At 54.6% G+C, this 21,391-nt stretch overlaps 1 protein-coding gene across 2 annotated transcripts in view; it reads right to left on the bottom strand.

The window, feature by feature from the left end:
* Nucleotides 1-21,391, bottom strand: part of NGEF (neuronal guanine nucleotide exchange factor) — a 92,480-nt gene that overhangs the window by 2,146 nt on the left and 68,943 nt on the right. For both annotated transcript variants that reach the window (XM_070468458.1, XM_020893920.2), the window contains 9 exons: nt 12,378-12,538; nt 10,288-10,440; nt 8,423-8,552; nt 6,437-6,511; nt 3,502-3,591; nt 2,310-2,473; nt 1,768-1,923; nt 948-1,027; nt 117-221 (listed from right to left, as the gene is read on the bottom strand). In XM_070468458.1, the coding sequence (XP_070324559.1) occupies nt 117-221; nt 948-1,027; nt 1,768-1,923; nt 2,310-2,473; nt 3,502-3,591; nt 6,437-6,511; nt 8,423-8,552; nt 10,288-10,440; nt 12,378-12,538 (1,114 nt within the window). The remainder of the gene's footprint in view (nt 1-116; nt 222-947; nt 1,028-1,767; nt 1,924-2,309; nt 2,474-3,501; nt 3,592-6,436; nt 6,512-8,422; nt 8,553-10,287; nt 10,441-12,377; nt 12,539-21,391) is intronic.

Genomic DNA, 21,391 nt, shown 5'->3' with positions numbered 1-21,391 from the left:
TGGGCACAGGGTGGGCGCGGGGAGCCACACAGGGAGAGGCACCCCCTCCCCCCAGCAGAGCCGCACGGGTGGGCGCAGGAAGCCCCGCGGGCAAAGGCGCCAGCCCCGGGCCTCACCGTCCTCTGTCTTGTCCAGGATGTTGAGGATGTCGGCCAGCTCCAGAGTTAGCTCGTCTGGCTGCTGGGCCACATACGGATGCACACACTGGACCTGGGGGCAGTCTGAAGGAAGGAGGGGGTGGTCTGTCTTCATCACGTGGCACCCGCCCTGGCCAGGCACCCGCAGAACCTGGCCCCGCCCCCCACCTTCACCCCTCCACCCCCATCCCACCCTATCCAGGAGACAGGGCGGACTGGCAGCCGCTGGAAAAGGGCTCATTGGAGGGAGGGGTGGGCGTGGCTCCAAAGAAAAGGACGTCAAAACAGCCAGGAGTTCTGAACAAGTCACTGGGGGTGCAGGGATGATCAGGCTGTGGGGGGCTCTTATTTAGACTTTGAAGGAGTTTCCTCGGTCCTGGGCTGGGCCCTGGGAGCGGCCTGGGGATGCCCAGGGCTCGGTGAGTGTGGTCAGGATGGTGCTTGCGCCCTTTCCTATTTTGGAAGGTTTTCAGATGACTGGCCGCCCCAGAGAACACTGGCGTTTGCCTCCTGGGCCCAAATCCCTTCTGGTTTCCTTGCAGCACCGGTTACTTAAGACCTAGTGACTTTTATGTCTTCATTAACCATGGAAACGTTTGCAAAGCTCAGGCACGCCATGTCCTCCTCCGTGGGGTACCGAGCGTGCATCGGGGTGTGAAGAACCTCTGGGCAGTCGAAGCAGACTTCCAGCAGCCTCAAAGGCCTTTTAGGAGGCGTGCAGAGGCCCCTGTCCGAGGCTGACCTGCAGGGTCCTCCCTGACCATCACCTGTCCCACCCTGCGGGCACCCCCTCCCCAGTGCGCCATTTACCGAGCAGCCGGGATGTGAAGGAAACGAACTTGGTTCTTCGGTTGGGGGCCAGCGAGGTCATCCAGCGCTTCATCTCGCTCCTGGGTCAGGAAGAGGGCAGATGCTGCCACCACAGAGCATCAGCGCCCACCCGAGGGGAACCGCGGTGCCAGGCACCCGGCAGACTGGCCCCGGGGTCCTGAGCTTGGCACTGGGCCCCAGCAGGGCAGCGGGGAGCGGGCCAGGTGGAGCTCTGCAGGACCTCCCTGGGGCATCTTTCAAGTCAGTGGGTGAGGGTGAGCCCACGACACCCCAACATTCACCTAGAGGTGAGCCCTGGGCAGCCAGCTGCCCTGAGCCACAATCGTGGACTCGGAGAGGCTGACACCACCCCGTACCCCCGAGGCAGTTAGAACTGGGCTTGATGTGCTGGGCGACACCTGTGAGTTCTGGGCTGCGGGGCACTGGGCACTGGGTGTCCCAGCTCTGGGGCTCGCAGAGAATCGCCCCGCGTGGACCTGGCCATCCCTCTCAGAGCCCTGGGGGTCCAGGGGAGACGGCCTGGCTGCTCAGGGGGACAGGTGGGCCCGAGGCTGCCCAGCAGCGGCGGTTCACTGGTTGGCTTGGCCCAAGGGCTTTGCAACAGCTCATCAGAGTCTGAGGCCCAAGGGAACACTCACACACACACACACACACACAGACACACACACAGCAACGTGCTCACTCCCCACCCCGACACTGACACGGGCTGGACACCCTCTGGACATGGCCTGGGGGAGGAAACACGGGAGCTGGGTGGGCAGAGAGCCCGGGGAAGGGGACGGCAGCCCTGGGCACTCACTGAGAGGACGCCTTCAGCATGTAGGTAGCCTCCCGGTCGTCCGAGTTCTCGAGCAGCCGCAGGATGAAGACGTTGGCCAGCGTCTGGCCCTGGTCCTCCAGCTCCTCCACTCGCAGCAGGCCCCGCGGGGCCGAGTCAAACACCTGGTACTTGTCTCTGGGGACCCAGGTGGCAGGAGGGGCGTGTTGGTCCCCAGGATGCTCGGATTCCCAGGAGACCTTCCACTGCAACCCTGACCAGTGGGACTGTCCCCACTGCGGCCATTCCTCACCTCCTTCCGGAAGCCCCCCGCCTGAACGCCTGTCCCCCTCACTCCTATTCCCCACCCCACCCGTGGCATGGACAGTGGACAAGGGTCCGCGCCCCTGACACGGGAGCGGCTGGGCACACCCCAGGCAGCAGGCACTGAGCTGCACCCCCACATACTTAGGAGAACCACCCCCAGTCGGCACGAGGGCAGGGGTTTAAATAAACTTGCCCAGAGGCCCAGGGCATCGCCCCCAGGCCCCGGTGACTCCCTGCCCCTCCCGCCTGCCGCTCACCCCGGAATCTGCCGGCAGATGACGAGCAGGTCGTTGAAGAGAAATAGGTAAATCTCCCGGAAGAGTTTCTTGGTCCGCAGGGTCCGCGAGGTCTTGGGGCCAGACATCTGCTGCAGCTCGCCCTGCTTCAGCAGCCAGCGGGAGTGCGAGATGATGGGCACCGACTGGGGGGCGGGGTGGGGCCCGTGTCAGGACGTCTGTGCCCTCTGCACCCTGCCCCGCCTCCCCTGGTACCCCCGACTGGGGTGGTAACCATGGTAACGGGTGCCGGGGACTGCGCTGGGCCCAGGACATGGGGCACTGGTGGGAGGGATGGGCGGGTGCTGGGCGCATGCGGGAAGGGGGTGTGTGTGTGCACCTGAGTGGGCAGGTGTGTATCTGTCTGTTGTTTGTGTGTCCTCGTGTGTGTCTGTGCATACATGCTCATGTCCAAGTGTGTCCGAGTGTCCTGTATACGTCTGTACTCACGGTGGGTGTGTGTGTACACATGGGTGCCCGTGTGTGCTGTCATCCCTCATCAGGCTCAGCCTGAGTGATGCACAATCAAAGGAGGGTTCAGGTTCCCAGGGGAGAGGGGAGAACTGGGTCCCCCAGGGCAAGGAGGCCAGGCCTGCACTCCCCCGCTCCATGGCTCAGGGCCGGTTACTCAGCACCCAGCACTCGGCCGGCAAGTGGAGCTACGAGAGGCCTCCCCACTACCCTGAGGTCTGCATCTTCAACTGAGGCTTGGCGCCCAAAGAACCAGTGTGACCTCACAGACCTTCGGCAGGCACTGTGCCCTTGTGCCCACGTCCCCAGAAACCCTGGGGGCCCTTAGGGTCACTGATGCCTGAAGCTTTACACGAAGTTGGGGAAGAACGTCAGTAACTTCCATCAGATGTTCAAATTGCCCAGGTTTAACAATCCCTGGACTGGTTCGTGTCATGTTCTTCCTGCAAGCTGACTGTTCAAGGTCACGCAGCCGATAAATGAGAGCAGGCCGCTTCCAGGTCCCTGCACTGCCCCACAAGAAAACAGTCTAGGCCAAAGTGACGGCCTGGAGACTGGGGGCAGGAGAGGGTCCTCCGCTGGGAGGTCAGGGAGGGCCTCAACGGGGGTGGCACCGTGCTGAGACCCAAGGGTGGCCGTTCAGTGGGCCTGGCCAGTGGCCGCGCTCCAGGCCGGCGGGCGGGGCTGGGGACGCATGGCTGACCTTGATCTTGAACTCCATCTTCTTCTGGATGCTGATCATCTGCTCCGTGCGGCTCATCTTCCTGACACCCTCGTTGCACGCTTTCACCACCTGGAACAGGAAGGCAGATACGTCAGGCTCCCCCGGCAGCCGGCGGTCTCTGGCCACATTCTTTGGGCACTGAGGCCACAGCTGAGACACTGACTGGCCAGTCTCAGTGGGGTCTCAGCTCCAGTGGAGAAAACTGGGGCCTTGTCCCTACCGGGACGCAGACTCCAGGGAACACAGAATGCAGCACCAACCCCTTGCATCACCTAAGGGAATGGTTTTCAGCAAGACATCCTTTCTCATCTGTCAGCCTGGAAATGCCGGAGCCTTGGGATTTGGGCCCTGTCACAAGTGAGGGGAGCACAGGTTCCCCCAAGCTTCCTGGGAGGTGACCCGGGTACCAAGAGGCCGAATGAAAGCAGATTTTCTGCGACCTTGTTCTGAGGACATGATATCTGCTCAGGATCACGGGTGTTGAGAAGAGGGCCTGGCACTCAGCACGTGGGAAGGAAGACAGTGCCCAGAGGTGCGTGCGCGGCATATCCCCTGCAGTGGTGTTTGGAACGAGGAAAGCTGTCCTCAACCTAAATGTCCACCAGTGGGGCAACTGGGATTGATTAGTGCTTGTAAATCCACATAACCCTGTACTCTGAAGTCATGAAAAAAATGCACTAATTTTACACACACTGAGAGAATATGTTAGTCACTTGTGTCCGACTCTTTGCGACTGCAAGGGCTGTAGCCCACCAGGCTCCTCTGTCCATGGCATTCTCCAGGCAAGAATACTGGAGTGGGTAGCCATTCCCTTCTCCAGGGGATCTTCCTGACCCAGGGATCGAACCAGGGGCTCCTTCATTGGCTGGCGGATTCTTTACCGCTGAGCCACCAGGCACGCCCACGTTCACTGAAATGGAGGGCAAAGCCAGCTTATAAACCACAAGCCCCTCCTGCAGGGAATACCACTGTGTGTGCAGGCGTCCGTCTGGAAGGGTGGGCTCCAGCATGTTGGCAGTGGGGTGTGGGAGGACTGTGGATCTTTGCCACCTTTCTGCTTGTGAACAATTTGTGAATCTGTATTCAGCACCATTTTATACATTAGGGGGAAAACAACCCACCTTTATAAAAAAAAATATAAATAATGAGAAGCATTACATTACAAGGAAAAATTAAAAAGGGAGGGGAAAGTAGAAAACAACTTGAAAACTGAACACACTTGCTGGTACCCCGAGACCTCTTGGGGCCCAGTGAGAGCTGGGAGGAAGCTCCCAGCTGATCGGGTGCGTGTGTTCCAGGCGTGGCAGAGGACCCTGGGAGAGGCAGCCAGGCTGGAGGGTCACTGACCCTCCCTGACCAGCCCGGTCAGGGCGCCAGCCTTTCCCCAACTAGGCTGGGAGGGCAGTGCCATTTTCCCCAGTACTCAAAGGGTACAGTCGCCAGAGGAATTAAGTGGCTACCTGGCCTGGAGTGAATGACACGAGAGACCTGGGGAGAAATAACTGCATTCAGTTACAAAGTCCTCGTGGCTCAAAGTGAGACGGTAACAGGCAGGAAGGCCAGCGGTCTACAAACGGAGGAAACAGGCTTTAAGTGTCAGACATTTTTCTATCTCTCCCTTAAGCGGCAGGAGGAAACAAAGCTACAAGTCTCAGATTTTTTTCCTCCTCTATACAAAATTAAAAGGAGCTTTCTCCTAAAAGTCCTGTGTTGCCATGACGACACCTGGTTCCACCTGAACTTAACTTCTCTCAAACTTTGAGCTAACCAATGTAGTTTTCTTATGGAAATGTTTTTCTTAAGCTATGGTAATACAACTATGTATTTGCTTTGGAATTTGCCTTTATTCAAAATGGTTCCACCTAAGATTAACTTTTTTTTCTTTTCTTAAACCTGGTCTGATAATGGCTCAATAAACCAGTATTCATATCAATTGTTTTATGGCCTCATTCCATCCTATCTCAAAAATGCGTATTATGGGAGAGGGGCCTGGTGAAACTGCCTCAGCCTTCAGACAAAGTCCTGAATATTCATTGGAAGGACTGATGCTGAAGCCGACACTCCAATAATTTGGCCACCTGATGCAAAGAATTGACTCATCTGAAAAGACCCTGATGCTGGGAAAGATTGAAAGTGGGAGGAAAAGGGGACGACGGAGGATGAGATGGTTGGATGGGCATCACTGGCTCGATGGACATGAGTTTGAGTAAACTCCAGGAGTTGGTGACGGACAGGGAGGCCCAGCGTGTTGCAGTCCATGGGGCTTCAAAGAGTCGGACACGACGGAGTGATGAACTGAACTGAACAGACATAAAACAGTTTGCTAAAAACTAGCGAGGGGGCACTCTTTCTGCTCCCTTCTGATGTCTATGTCGGAAGCTTGGCGGGGCGGGCGCGTCTCCTGCAGCTCTATAGCTGAGAGCTGGGAGAGAGGTGGGAAGGGGAGAGCTGGGATGGAGGGGACTGCAGTAGGAAGCCTGGGGCAGAGCTGCACCAGGGCCTAAGAAGAGCCAGCACTGTCCTCAGAACGTGGGCGGGGAGGGAAGAGCCGGAGCGTTTGACATTGGAACTGGGCAAGGATGAACGCGGGGCCTCTGAGGGCCGTGATGGTGGCAGCTGTGTGGGGCTGGTGGGAGGGGTCCACAAACGTGTCAGTGGATAAAGGGCGCCCACTGGGGGCCTGGTCCACCCCACACGGTGGCAGCCTGGGGTGAGAAGGAAGCCCTCTGCCTGTGCAGGCCCCACCTGACTTAATTTTTGGACCCGGTGACTTTTCTGAACTGTCAGAGGAAATATGAAAGTGAATTTGCATCGTCCAGAGACAATACCAAGACAGGAGGGAGCAGGGCGGGGAGATGGGTCCAGAGGAGAAGACAGTTTACTGGGAAACGTGGAAAAAGGAAGCGCGACTCACCAGCTCCAGTTCCTTGTGGGCGTCCAAGGCGGTGCCTTCGCGCTCAGACCTTTCCTCCACCCTCTTCAGGATGTTCTGGGCACAGGGAGAGCCCGCACTTAGTTTCATCGTGGATGGCCGTTCCTCCGCTCCCTGCCCCCTCTGCGTGGCGGCCTCCCCGCTGGTCCCAACGGCCTCACATGGCTGACACCCCCCACGAAGAGTGCGGACATGGGGCGGGAGAACCTTCCACCAACCCGGGGGCCCCGCATTGCACACAAGCCTTGCCTGGCTCTAAGGGGAGTCACGGTCTCCCCCAGGACTAACTACGAGGGCCACGCCAGAGCCCCAATCTCCTTACAGCAGAGACCAAAGCAGAGGGACTGACCACGTGGCAGCGGGGAGGCAGGAAGGCAGGACCAGCAGCCCAGGGAGGGTCACCCAGGGTTGCCCGTCCGGAATCAAGCTCAATGTTTGCAGCAGCAACAGTGGGCCTGTCATTTGAAGCCAAGTAGCAATGATCCGGAGGTTTTGTTCACTCCGGTTGTATTAAAAAAAAAATAAAGTCTTTTTTCCAATAGTTGGGTTTTGGGGGATTTAGCCTATAAATGACAATTTTTGCATTTCTCTCCATATTTTATGAGGTTCCTGCCTCCCAGGTCTCCTCGTGCCCGTAGTTTGGACCTGCTCTTGTCCCATAGGAAGGTTGGGCCTGTCTCAGCACTCTCCACCTCCCTTCTGCCCCATACAGGCTGCCCCAACGTGGCGGCTTCAGGACAAACGTCTCCAGCCACCCCACATGGCGGAGGATCATCCCCACCAGCTGGACGCCAGGATGATGGGCACCCTTTTCACTCTCTCCTGAGCTCCAGACCAGATCCACCCCTGGACCTCCCTCAGCTGCAGGCCCCAGCCCGCTCTGTGGTCACCCCCCATCTCTGCCCCGCAATCAAGCCAGAGACCCGCAGTCAGCTCCGACACCGCCCTACCCCTCCCTTACCAAGGGGTGGGGCTCAGCAAACCCCGCCTTTAACCACCCGGACTCGCAAATCCATCTCCCAGTGGACAGTGTGGCTCAAGTCCACCTTTTCTCATCGGGCTGAAACCTGGTTTGAATGCCACCTGGGTGCCAAGAGCACCCACCCTGACTTCTCCCTTTGACTCTAAACTTGGATGTTCAACAGCTCAAAGTCCTCCCAACGGTCCAACACCAAACCGTGCCTTCCCTACCTCGGGAAACAGCATTATCACTCCAGCTGCTCAAACCAAAGATTCTCCTTCCTTCTTTCTCCACGGTAGCAAGTGCAGGGCTCAGTTCACTGATGTCCCTCCAGGACGCCCCACCCCGATGCCTGCCAACCCACCTTTCTTTCTCAAATACCTCCCGAACTTTTGCTCCCACCTCCAACCTCCACTCTTGCCCTCCTGCCTGGCACTCTCCATATGGTAGCTGCTCTTAACCAACGTCCACTAAAAGGAGTGACCCCCATCACAGGGGATAGAACCCGATGCCTCAGCTGGCCCTGCAGGCCCCTGTCCAGCCTCTGCTCACATCTCCACACTCAGGCCCATCACGTTCCCCAGCTCACGGCTGGCCGACCCCTCTGTGGACCTTGTTGCCCCAGGACCTCTGCCTGAAAGCAGTTCCCTGTCAGATGAATGGCTCCGCCCTGTCAGTCAAGTCTTCACTTAAATGTCACTCATCTGAGAGCCCTTCCCGATCCCCAACCTGGAAGAGGGCCAGGCCGTCACCCCATCATGTCACCCCGTTTCACCGTCCTCAGCCATGACCACTTCCTGGCTGTGTGTGTCTCTCTCCCCCCACCAGGATCTGACTCTCTGGCAGCAGGGGCCGAGTCTCCCACTGCCTGGCACACAGTAGGAGCTTAATTAGGATCTGTGGAGCACATGGACTTCTCAGAAAGCCAGCAGAGACCTGGACTGACCGAAGGAAACGGGTAGCAGCTGAAGTGTGAGTGGGGGGTGCAGGGGGAGAGAGTTGGGTACCTGGACCAACAGCTTGAGGCGCGTGATCCTCTGGAAAGGCAGGATGAGGAAGGAGGAGAGGGGCAGCCCCCTGCACTTGGGGTCCAACTCCAGCTGCGCAATCAGCTCCCGGAAGGCTGCCTTCTCCTGGCTGGGCACACGGATGACAGCGTCGGTCTCGGGCTCGTGCGTACGTGCATGCTGAGCTGCCTCACTCGTGTCCAACTCTATGCGAACCCATGGACGGTAGCCCGCCAGGCTCCTCTGTCTATGGGGATTCTCCAGGCAAGGATACTGGAGTGGGTTGCCATGCCCTCCTCCAGGGGATCTTCCCCACCCAGGGATGGAACCCGCATCTCTTATGTCTCCTGCATTGGCAGGCGGGTTCTTTACCACTAGCACCACCTGGGAAGCCCTCTCTGGCTTGTAGGAAGCGTGAGTTGGAGAGACTTCCTCCCCATGCACAGCCTCATAGGAACCAGACAGCCCACAGGCACAGAGAATGTGTCCATGCACCCATTCTCTCTCTTTTTTTCTCTCTGCAAAACAAACTGTTCATGTACGAGTCAAATAACAATAGTGACTTCACATGCCCAGCCCATGAAAACTTAGCAAAATATGTTGTTGTGTGGGAAGGCAAGAATTCCTCGCATGGCCAAGTGTATGAATCAGATGCATAATTCGATGATTTCCCCAGCAGGAAACGGTGGCAAGGTAAACCCACATAGCGACAGGAGCAGGCAGCAGGCTGGAGATGGCTGCAGGGAGAACCTGGGCTGCTCCAGCCCGGCGGGGACATCTCTTCTGCAGACGGGTTGGGCAGTGGGAACCACAGCTGGAGGGCAGATGCAGGCCCGGGACTGCCCGTCATCAGGGACATGGCAGTCAGCCCAGAGAGTCTACTCTCACGGGCCACACCAGTGGACCCCGGAGCACTGCAATATCCAGAGTCCTCACTTCCTGTGTGACTGTCTTCTCAATGCTTGTCCTCAAAACTGGCATCCAGAATCCCTCATATCCCCCTGCAAACCCCAAATGTCAAACACCTAAATCCCCGAGGGCTCAGCCTTTAAAACACCCCCAGTGAACTGCACTGATGGAAACACCCAGCGAGGCATAAAGTCCAGAGTCACCACCCGGAGAGTCCTAAGATGCCTGTTGAGTGTGTTAAGAACATATCATCAGTTAAACTGTAGTTGAAACATGGCACAGAATCGTGAAGAACTCAAAAGAGGCAAGTTGATGAAAAACTTCTCTCATCAACGGAAATCCCAAGGAAGTTTACAAAGTGGGCAGGTTAGTAAAATTCAAGGACTTTGGCTGGAGAGGGCTTCCCAGGTGGTGCAGTGATACAGAATCCATCTGCCAGTGCAGGAGACGCTGGTTCGATCCCTGGGTCGGGAAGATCCCCTGCAGAAGGGCATGGCAACCGACTCCAGTACACTGTCCTGGAGAATCCCATGGACAGAGGAGCCTGGCGGGCTACAGTCCATAGGAACACAAAGAGTCGGACATGACAGAGCACACATGCAATCCAGATGCTGGAGAATCACCAAAAAGACTCTCTCCCCCAGTCCTCGCCTTTGTCTCTGATTCAAACCACTCTCCCGTCGTCTTGGGCCTCGAGTTGTCCTCTTGGCCCCAAGCTCCCTTTTCTAAACCTCGCAGAGCCCTGAGTGGCCGTCTGGACACAGGTCCAATGGGCACCCTGGCCAACGGTCCCAGGGCACCATTTCCCCGGTGGCACCAAAAGCCCTGGAACGTGCCAGGCTTGGATGCCGTCCTGGGAAAGCAGAGGTCCAGGGACCACAGCTCAGGGTCAGTGTCAGAGGCGGGGGCTGCCCGGGCCGCGCCTCTGCAATCACCCCTACCCCAGCCACACTCACAGCAGCTGCTTGTAGGTCCTCTCCTGGTAGGTCTGGTTGCTGACGTAGGTGATGTAGACGGAGAAGTGGTCAGCGGCATAGTGGTACACGATGTCACACACGTCTGAGATAACGATGTTTTCCTCCATCCGGCGCTCCAGCTCCAAGAGGAACCTGGGGGGCAGCGTCTGGGTTAGGGGTGAGGGGGGAGACTGAGGACCCATCCTCACCAAACCAACACCACAGGAGGGGGTCCCAGCGAGCAGGCGTGTTCTATCACATCAAGGAATTACTTGTTTAGGTTTCCTGGTAAATGATAACATTTGGAACATTTGCTAAAGAGACCTCCTCTGTACCTGCGTACTGATGTGTTTATAAAGTGAGATGACGATGGGAATTCACTTTGGAATCCTCCCGTGGGTGGTGGCAGAGGGGGTGAATGGGGCTGTGGGAGAAACGAGATGCTGAAACGTGGGCTTGTTCTGCTGTCTCCACTTCTACATGTTGGGGATTTTCCATAATAACATATAAACAAACCCGTTAACAAGTAGATACCCCTCTCCCAGCGTGGGCGTGGAGGGGCAGAGGCCAAAGGGGTCTCCAAGATCGCTCTGGTCTCAGAAAGCTCTCCCCTCCCTGAGCCCACCTGGTGGGGACTGCCGCAGGATCTGGGGGCTGCAAACACGAAGGTGGGCTGTCCGTGTGCAGGAGGACCCACTCAGGAGGGTCCACGGAGAGCCACATGGGGAGCAGGGGCCTGCTGTCCAAATGCTATTTCTCATCAGAACAGGCGCGGTCAGACCCACTGATAAAAGCTGAGTTTTAGCTGCAAACCTCCACAGAATAAGGTGCAAATGGTAAATGGATCTCTTATGGAAACCCACTCCACTGCTTTTGCCTAGAAAATCCCATGGACGGAGGAGCCTGGTAGGCTGCAGTCCATGGGATTGCTGAGAGTCAGACACGACTGAGCGACTTCACTTTCACGCATTGGAGAAGGAAATGGAAACCCACTCCAGTGTTCTTGCCTGGAGAATCCCAGGGACGGGGGAGCCTGCTGGGCTGCCGTCTATGGGGCTGCACAGAGTCAGACACAACTGAAGCGACTTAGCAGCAGCAGTAGCAGCAGCATCCGAACAGAATGACTGGAACTCTTTTTCTTCTTTGCAATGATCAGTCAATAGATATCTATTCCTCCTCCACTTAAGCACATCCCATCCTTCTTGAGGCAAAATATAAGCACAGTTCCAATCACCACTTCCACACAACTGGAGAGGAGAAAGTAACTCCAGGACTGTGCTCCGACTTGCCCTCAGGGGATCTTGGGCCCTGCGTGCGCCAAGCCAGGGCCTTGTGACATCAGGATAAAGAGCATGTCACCTGGACACCCCTGTGTCCAGTGTAGGCGCAGGACAGACAGAGCACCTGCACTGATAGAGGGACCTGCAGGCAGCAGTTCTGTCTGGGGGATGCAACCGGCCTTGTTGCTGGGAGGCGGGCAGGCCTTTGGGTCTATGTATTTAGGTATATCTTTTGCCTTTTCATCTTTTCATGTGAGAGCTGGACCACAAAGAAGGCTGAGCACTGAAGAACGGACACTTTCGAACTGCGGTGTTGGAGAAGACTCGAGAGTCCCTTGGACAGCAAGGAGATCACACCAATCAATCCTAAAGAAAATCAACCCTAAAGAAAATGGAAGGACTGATGCTGAAGCTGAAGCTCCAATGCTTTGGCCACCTGATGCGAAGACCTACCTCACTGGAGAAGGCACTGATGCTGGGAAAGATTGAGGACAGGGGGAAAAGGGGATGACAGAGGATGAGATGGTTGGATGGCATCATCGACTCAATGGACATGAGCTTGAGCAAACTCTGGAAGATAGTGAAAGACAGAGAAGCCTGGTGTGCTGCATACCATGGGGTCACAAAGAGTCAGACGTGACTTAGCGACTGAACAACAACCATTTAGTTATAGCTTATTAAAGAAAACTCCAAAGATTCAAAAGCAGAGAAGCCAGTGTAGCAGGCATGCACCCCAGCCGCACCCCAGCCGCACCCCAGGTGAGAAGGAGGGACTGTAAGGCGCCCCACGAGGACCGGGCGCTGGCTCACCGCTCGCTGACGGCCATGACATCCAGCACGTTGGAGAAGAGGATGTGGGCCTCGGATGGGTGCAGGATCTTCTTTAGCCGCTCGTTCTCCATGAAGTGGGACACCAGCAGGTTCAGGCTTTTATAGTAGGAGGCCTCAGAAGTGATGAGCTCGAACATGGCCTGGGACACCGGGCAAAGTGGACGAGAGGAGGGCCAGTGGTCAGCACCCAGGGCTCACCTTTCCCCACGCTCAGACAGATGAAACTGAAAGTCACTGAGCCGTGTCTGACTGTTTGCGACCCCAGGGACTATACAGTCCATGGAATTCTCCAGGCCAGAATACTGGAGTGGGCAGCCTTTCCTGTCTCTGGGGGATCTTCCCAACCCAGGGATTGAATCCAGGTCTCCCGCATTGCAGGCGGATTCTTTACCAGCTGAGCCACCAGGGAAACCCAAGAATACTGGAGTGGGCGGCCTCTCCCTTCTTCAGAGGATCTTCTTGACCCAGGAATCGAATCAAGGTCTCCTGCATTGCAGGTGGGATTCTTCACCAGCTGAGCTATCAGGGAGGCCCCTCAGACAGATGCAAAGGTTTTATTTTATTTTTGGCCACAATGTGCAACTTGCAGGATCTTAGTTCCCCAAGCAGGGATTGAGTCCACTGGACCGCCAGGGAATTCCCCAGATGCAAAGGCGGCCGCACCCTTCCAGAGACCGCTCGCCTGCTCACAGCTGTGAAGCTGGAGACGCCCTCGTGTCCAAGGTCAAACCTGAGAGGTCATCCATTCATCAGAGCTCCGACAGCTGCCAAGGGTGACTCAGGACTGCTTCCTGGTGCAGAATGGGTGGGAGAGTCAGCCGTAGAGAGAGCCCCACTTCTACACACCCAGAAAAACGTTTAGAAGGAACCAGGTCATGATGTCAACCGCAGGTGTCAACAGGGGGTGGAATTTGAGAGTGAATTTCACTCTTTTTCTTTTTTAAAAAAATTTCTTTGTTTTTTTATTTTTGGCTGTGCTGGGTCTTCACTGCTGCACGGGCTTTTCTCTAGTTGCAGCGAGTGGGCGCTACTCTCTAGCTGTGGGGCCCAGCCTTCTCATTGCGGTGGCTTCTCTTGTTGCAGAGCACAGGCTCTAGGCAGGCGGGCCTCAGTAGTTGTGGTTCCCGGGCTCTAGAGCCCAGGCTCAATAGTTATGGTGCACGGGCTTACCTTCTCCAGGGCATGTGGGATCTTCCCGGGCCAGGGATTGAACTCGTGTCTTCTGCATTGGCAGGCAAATTCTTTACCACTGAGCCACCAGGGAAGCCCTACTCTTTTCTTTTTACCCTTTCAACTGTCTGAGCACTGAAGAATGAGCATAGATTATTTCTTTCACGGTCTGATTTTATAATGTAATCAATAAAGCAAACTTCATTTTGAAGAAGAGAGAAAAAAGAGAAATCCATAATCTAATAAAATTTTTGGAGGCACCGTCCTCTCTATCATGCTTATTGTGTGATTATTGAGCCTCTGAAACAACAAACTCACTGGACCTCTGTTCCTCATGTGTTGTCTGTGAAGCAGGGTGGCAATGCCAGCTCACCCTCCTTCATCACTCACAAGCAAAGCCATGAGCCTTCCTGAGGCCACCCTGGGGCCAGCCTTAATTTCCTCCCCACCCCATCTCCCTCTGCTGTTCCTCAAACTAGGATGGGTTCAGGTCCCACTGTGGCCCCCCAGCAGGGATGGTTTAGTGGGGTGAATTGTGACTGCCCCTCCAAAGCTGTGGGGTTTCTCCGGTGGCTCGGTGGTGAAGAATTCACCTGCCAATGGAGCAGACGTGGATTTGATGCCTGGGTTGGAAAGATCTCCTGGAGAAGGAAATGGCAACCCACTCCAGTATTCTTGCCTGGGAAATTCCACGGACAGAGGAGCCTGGCGGGCTATACAGTGCATGGGCTTGCAGAGCCGGACATGACTGAGCTACTAAACAACTCCTCCACACCTGAGTCTACATCCCACCCTCTGGCACCTGCGAATGGGAACCTGTTTGGCAAAAGGGTCTTTGCACATTAAGTTATGGATGTCAAGGTTAGGAGACCATCCTGGATTGAGGTCTAAATCCAATGACAGGTGTCCTTGTAGGAGAGATGCAGAGAGAGAGACACAGGGAAGAAGGCCAGGTGAGGACCCAGGCAGAGACAGAAGCAATGCTGCCTCAAGTCCAGGGACACGCGGAGCCACCGGAAGCGGAAGAGGTGGAACCTGCTGACACCTCGATTTCAGGCTTCTGGCCTCTGCAACTGGGGGAGAATTAATTACCACCCAGTTTGTGGTCATTTGTTACAGCGGCCCCAAGGAAGGAAACAGACAGACAGAGGAGGACTGGGAGCCAGGATAGCGATGAATGCTGGGGGCCCTGGTCCCTTCCTAGTGTCCCGACCACTCCCATGTCTCACGCCTCCATTCTCTGCACTGGCTGGAGCCCTGATCCAGGGTTCAAGACTCTGGTAATGAACACTAGCGCTCCCAGGGCCGGGAGGGACGTTGGAAGGAAGGGAGGCAGGCACGAAGAGGGAGGGAGGACCAGCATGTGCCCCAGACACACAAGGCACTTTCCCACTTCATCCTCACTGGCCCCCAGGAAGGACACAAGGAAGGTCCCATTTTACTAAAAGGAAACGGATGCAGAGGTTAAGTAATGCCCCCGAAGTTACCGCTGCAGGGTGCAAGACTCAACCCAAGAGTTTTCCAAGTTCTGGGCTCTGCCCCCCACTACCCACCCCTCAAGACTTAAGACGCAGACAACGCTGGGGATCCAGTGGGGTCTGCAGGCAGCCTGCCGGGCAGCTACTCTGCCGCCTCCATACAAAGCTCAAACAGCTGACCTAGCAAAGTGCTTTAAAATAAGCGGTGTATCTGCAAGTTGGGCATGCCTAACAGCATAAATGGGATCTGGCCATGGCACTAGTGGTAAAGAACCCGACTGCCAGTGCAGGGGACGTAAGAGACAAGGGTTCGATCCCTGGAGGAGGGCATGGCAACCCACGCCAGTGCCTGGAGAATCCCATGGACAGAGGAGCCTGGTGGGCTACAATCCACAGGGTCGCAGAGTCGGACACGACTGAAGCAACTTAGCCCAGCATTGCAGAGAAACAGCCTAAACCTGCCCAGCACCAATGAGAAAGTTCACACACACACACCACTGCCAGGTGGCCCACCGGTGACAGGCCGTGGGCCACCAGCAGAGGAGAAGCCTGTCCCCCCACCTGTGTCTGTGCCTCACGCAAGACAGTGTGACAAGGTGCTGAAACAAGCCCGCGGCCATTCTGTCCCCAAGGCACGCGTGCTCGGTCTGCTGAAAGATTCAAAACCACACACAGCACGTCCCGCTGGCCTCACCTGCATCTGAGCTGAGGGCCTGGCATGGAAGGCCCCACCCTCTGCGCTGCCAGCGTTCACCAAGCCCTGCCCGGCAAGGCTGCACTGGGCAGGAAGTTCTTGGAAGCGCCTCTGTTACAGGGGCTGAAACAAATCTCTTTACCTGCTGCTAAATTTAAGTTTCTTAAGAAAACGTCAAGCCATTAGAGCTTGCTAGTTCTAAGCAAATATAACTGAAAATAAAAACACCCCAAACCAAGATGGATGAGTGCTGCAGATACTGAGAGAGGAAAAGGACAGCGGTCCCAGGGTGAGCCCCTCAGATAAGGTGTGTCTGCTGAACCCCGTCTCCCCGAGGATGCCCCTGAGGCACAGCTGGGGTTGCAGGTGGGAAAGGTGCCCAGATCGCAGACAGCATCCTCATCCTGATCCCCTGGAGGACATGGGGCCAGAGACTGCTGGGCAGAGGCAGGCGGGCCTCTCAGCCACTGACATGCCACAGGCATTGGGCCTGAATCACCACTAATTGATACTGGCTGTGCCCATTCACCGCAAGCTCACCCCCTCTTTCTCCATTTATAGGGTGATTAGTCATCTGTGGATTTTAGTTTTCCAGGATGTTTGTCTTTATTACTTGCCACATCAATATGGTTGACTTTTCCTCATCAATATTATTTTCATCCTCAGTCATTCAAGCCTTTGAATGGGCGTGTGGAGTTGACAGGGATCCAGGCCCTGCTCATTTATTTACTCATCCATCCACCCATTCATTCATTCGCTCATCCACTTTCATTCACTCACTCATTCATTCAATCACTCATTCATCCATCCAATCATTCATTCACTCACTCATTCATTCGCTCATCCACTTTCATTCACTCACTCATTCATTCAATCACTCATTCATCCATCCAATCATTCATTCACTCACTCATTCATTCGCTCATCCACTTTCATTCACTCACTCATTCATTCAATCACTCATTCATCCATCCAATCATTCATTCACTCACTCATTCATTCACTCATCCACTTTCATTCACTCACTCATTCATCCATCCAATCATTCATTCACTCACTCATTCATTCACTCATTCATCCATTCATTCACCATTCAATCTTCCATTCATCTTCTCATTCATCCACTCATTTGTTCATCCAATCATTCATTCATTCAGTCATTCATTCATTCATCCACTCGTTTGTTCATCCATCCACTTGTTTGTCCACTCATTCATTCATCCAGCCACTCATCCATTCACTCATTCACTCATTCACTTACCATTCACTCATTCATTCACTCATTCAATCTTCCATTCATCTTCTCATTCATCCACTCATTTGTTCATCCAATCATTCATTTATTCAGTCATTCATCCATCCATTCATTCATCCACTCGTTTGTTCATCCATCCACTTGTTTGTCCACTCATTCATTCATCCAGCCACTCATCCATTCACTCATTCACTCATCATTCACTCATTTGATCAATCATCATCCAGTCATTCGTTTGTCCACTCATCCATTCATTCATCCATCCACTCATTCACTCACTAGTCCATGAACTGGTCCAGGCCCCCAGCACTCCTCCTCTGTGAACCCCACGGACTCGCCTGCTGCCTCGCACACTTCCTCAGGACCTCCCTGGTGGCCCAGTGGTTAAGACTCCACCTTCCAATGCAGGGGACACGGATTCCATCCCTGGTCGGGGAGCTAAGATCCCACATGCCGCAGGGAAACGAAGCCCTCGCGGCAACTACTGAGCCTGTGTGCTCTAGAGCCCGCCTGCCACAGCTAGAGAGAAGCCTGCACCACAACTAGAGAAGCCTGCACGCCACAGAGAAGATCCAAGTGCTGCAACTAAGACCCGAAGCAGCCGAATAGATTTTAAAAAAAAATCGCACCGGGGAGAAAAAGACTGAGTTGCAAGAACTGCTGACCACTCCCCGATGCCCCTTGCCAGTATGGGCATCACTTTCTGTCCAAACCCAGGAAATTCCTGGCCATGTTTCTCTCTTAGTCATCACTGTCCTGTCTGAGACACATCAACGGGTGTGACACTTCACTGATAAACAGTGGCCATAAAAGTCCTGTTCTCTCCACCTTGTTTATGCAGTGTTGTCAGTGATAAAACACCAGTGAGCAAAGGACAGTAACAGCTGCTGCCTGTCCAGCTCCTACCCTGCGCCTGGTGTCCTGCTGGGTACCCCCAACGTGTCACCTCCCTCGGTCCTTACTACAACCCTGGAGATCCCCCGCCGGTCCCTGCTGTGTGGATGAGGGTGTCACAGAGCTTGTGAGTGGCAACACCAAGGTTCACACCTCCTCCTTTGATCTCAGGGCTCTGTGCCTGGACTGCCCTGCTAAGGACGCCCTTCCAAACACACACGCCCAGGCTTTCCCGAGAGCCCACAGGCCGGCGGTGGCGCGGGGCCACTGCCCCATCTCCTTGCAGGTTGACGTGATGTCACTTGTGTAGAAGCTCCCTCCTTCCCACGCTCAATTATTGGCTCCTTCCGGCTAATTGTCTTTTTAGCTTTACATGGTGCTTTCAAGTATGTACATGCATGTGCATGCGAAGTCGCTTCAGTCGTGTCCGATTCTGTGCAACCCTATGGATTGTAGTCCGCCAGACTCCTGTTTGTCTAATTCTCCAGGCAAGAATACTGGAGTGGGTTGCCATGCCCTCTTCCAGGGGATCTTCCCAACCCTGGGAGCGAACCTGGTAAAGCGGTCACTTTACCGACTGAGCCACCAGGGTTCCTTTCAAGTAGGTGCTTGAGACAGTGTGTTAAGGGAGAACCTCTAAACCAGCTCTCAGATGGGAACCAGGCCTAGCATCGAGGGATGGAGCTTACTCATGTACTGCCCATGGCTCACAACCTCCACCCGAAGCCTTGGCTCCCAGACCCCTGCTCCTTGTGGCCGTGGGCCTCTCTTCCCAAGGATGCCATTAGCTGTGCCCGCCGTTCGGCCTCCTTTCCTGGCTCCAGCTGGACTGGACGCCTGATGTCCCATCTCCTCTACCAGCTGGCTTCCTGAAAAGCGTGGCCCCGGTCAGCACACAGGAGACTCCACGTGTTTGCTGAGCATCTACTAGGAGCTGTGGGCTCTGGGGATCCTGAGATGACCAAGACCTGATCCCTGCCGCCCAGGGGGTGCCAGCCCAGGAGGCCACCCTGCTGGGAGGCTGGGGTCGGTGACACCGTCTGCCCTCCCCAGCTCACTCGTTCCATAGACATGTGCCCAGAGCCACCTCCAGGTAGTGTATGGGCTCAGTGCTGGCGACACAGAGGGACCACACATTGGGCACAGCCAATGACAGCTCTGCAGAGATGTCCACAGTGAGTGGGGGGCTTCACCTTGGCAGGTGAGGGGGAAGGCCGCCAGCCAGAGACAGCAGGCTTCCAGAAGGGGCTGTCAGAGTCAAAGAACCAATAAGAGTTAGCCAGGCAAAAAAAAGGAGGGGGGACACGTGTACCCCAATGTTCATCACAGCACTGTTTTCAACAGCCAGGACATAGAAGCAACCTAGATGTCCATCAGCAGATGACTGGATAAGAAAGCTGTGGTACATATACACAATGGAATATTACTCAGCTATTAAAAAGAATGCATTTGAATCAGTTCTAATGAGGTGGATGAAACTGGAGTCTATTATACAGAGTGAAGTAAGTCAGAAAGAAAAACACCAGTACATTATATTAATGTATATATATGGAATTTAGTAAGATGGTAACAATGACCCTATATGTGAGACAGCAAAAGAGAAACAGATACAAAGAACAGACTTTTGGACTTTGTGGGAAAAGATGATTTCAGAGAATAGCATTAAAACATGTATATTATCATATGCAAAACAGATCACCAGTCCAAGTTTGATGCAGAGAGAAAAAAAGAGGGGGAAGTCCCACATATCTCAGCCTGACCCCGTGACCACATGTTTGTGAAAATGCAGATTCCCAGGTGCCTCCCCAGACCCACACATAAACCTGTCCTTCAAGACGATCCCCAGGTGGTTCTGAGGCATGGCAGAGGCTGAGATCCCACTGTCAGGGCTGGGGTGTTCCCCAGCTCCAGAGCCTCCCAGCATGCCTTTCTTTCTCACGTATCACCTGAGTGCTAAGCCCTGGGTACCTGCCCAATACCTGACTTCCCTGCAGTGCTGCTTCCTGGAGGGTGGGGGAAGGCAGAGAGAAAGCTGTCCGAGGCCAGCCCTGCCCTCTGCTTTGGGACTTGAGTCCTGCTGCCGCCAGCCACGGCCATCCTGGGTGGATTCGTGTCCTCCCTCTGCCAGGCCTTGCTTCCCACGTGATTCGACTGTCCAGGCGCAAAGCTGTGCCCACTTCTGCGGCTAGAAGAGTAATTCAAACCCCGCAGGCACTAGAGTGGACAGAAGTGGCTCTGAAAAGGCTTGTAGTTAAGAAGTGGCCCTTAGAGCATCTCTTTTTATCCTTGATTAATGACGATGCAGCTGGATTTCAGAGCCCAGGCCGAGTCCTGCTGCAGTGTGGTGTCTAGTCCGTGTGGGAAATGCAAGGAGGGCGGCCATGGGGGCCATGGGGCCTCGGTATCACCCTGGGAGCTAACAGCTACTCCCCCGCTCGCTGTGGGACTAGAGGTCACACATTAAGTGCGAGTTAACCTGCAGGCCCCAGGGGGCCTAGTTTGCCCCCACACTAACCAAGCCTGGTGTGCCCAAACCCAGCCTTGGCAAGCTCACACACATCACAAGCCGATTGTTAGGTTTTCCTCAAGATGGCTTGGTACCAAAACAGATACAGCTTTGAAAAGACACATGCTAGAGAAAATGCTCAGCCTCATTCACAAGAGAAATGCAAAGTAAAACCACAACGCAGCATTATTTATGTCCAGCTCACAAGATAAACTTGTCGGATGTTGTACCTTACTGGTCAGAAGGAGCCAGCACCTTCACACACAGCTGAAGTGTGAAGACAGCCTGGTGACAAGGTCTCAAAATTTCAAGAGTATATAACCTTTCACCCAACAGTTTCACTTAGCAATTCCTACAGTAAGCCATTGTATAGCTCTGTCTTTTATTATTGTAAGTAACGCTGCAATGAACATCCTGGATACACAACATTTCTAGCCGCAAATGTCCATTAACAGGGGACTGGTTGAATCGATTATGGAATATCATATTCAGGGGAGCTCTATAAAGCTTAAAAAAGGAGAGAGAGAGAAAAGAAAAAAAATTGGGAACTCTCTTTGGGCTGATCTGGAAAAACTGTCAAAACATTTTGGCACATTGGATAAGAATCCACCTGCCAACGCAGGGGACACGGGTTCGATCCCTGGTCTGGGAAGATTCGACATGTCACAGAGTAACTAAGCCCGTGTACCGCACGTACTGAGCCGGTGTGCCCAGAGCCCGTGCCCTGCAACAGAGAACCCATCACAGGGAGAAGCCCAAGCTCCACAGCTAGACAGTAGAGCCCGCCTGCTGCAACTGGAGAAAGCCGTGAAGAGCAATGAAGACCCCAGCGCAACCAAATATAAATAGCCTATCATTTGTGTAACACACACAGATACTGGCCCCAACGGCCAGGGGTTAGACAGGGAGGCTTTTTTCACCATAATTCTGTTTGCTCTGTTCGAAATTTATGTCAAGTGTGTTAGTTATGTATCTAACAGATTTATTTAAAAAATG

Source organism: Odocoileus virginianus, chromosome 5 (genome assembly GCF_023699985.2).
Source record: "Odocoileus virginianus isolate 20LAN1187 ecotype Illinois chromosome 5, Ovbor_1.2, whole genome shotgun sequence".
Lineage (NCBI taxonomy): Eukaryota > Metazoa > Chordata > Mammalia > Artiodactyla > Cervidae > Odocoileus > Odocoileus virginianus.
The sequence above is the reverse complement of the archived record's forward strand: the minus strand, read 5'-3'. Positions and strand labels throughout refer to the sequence as shown.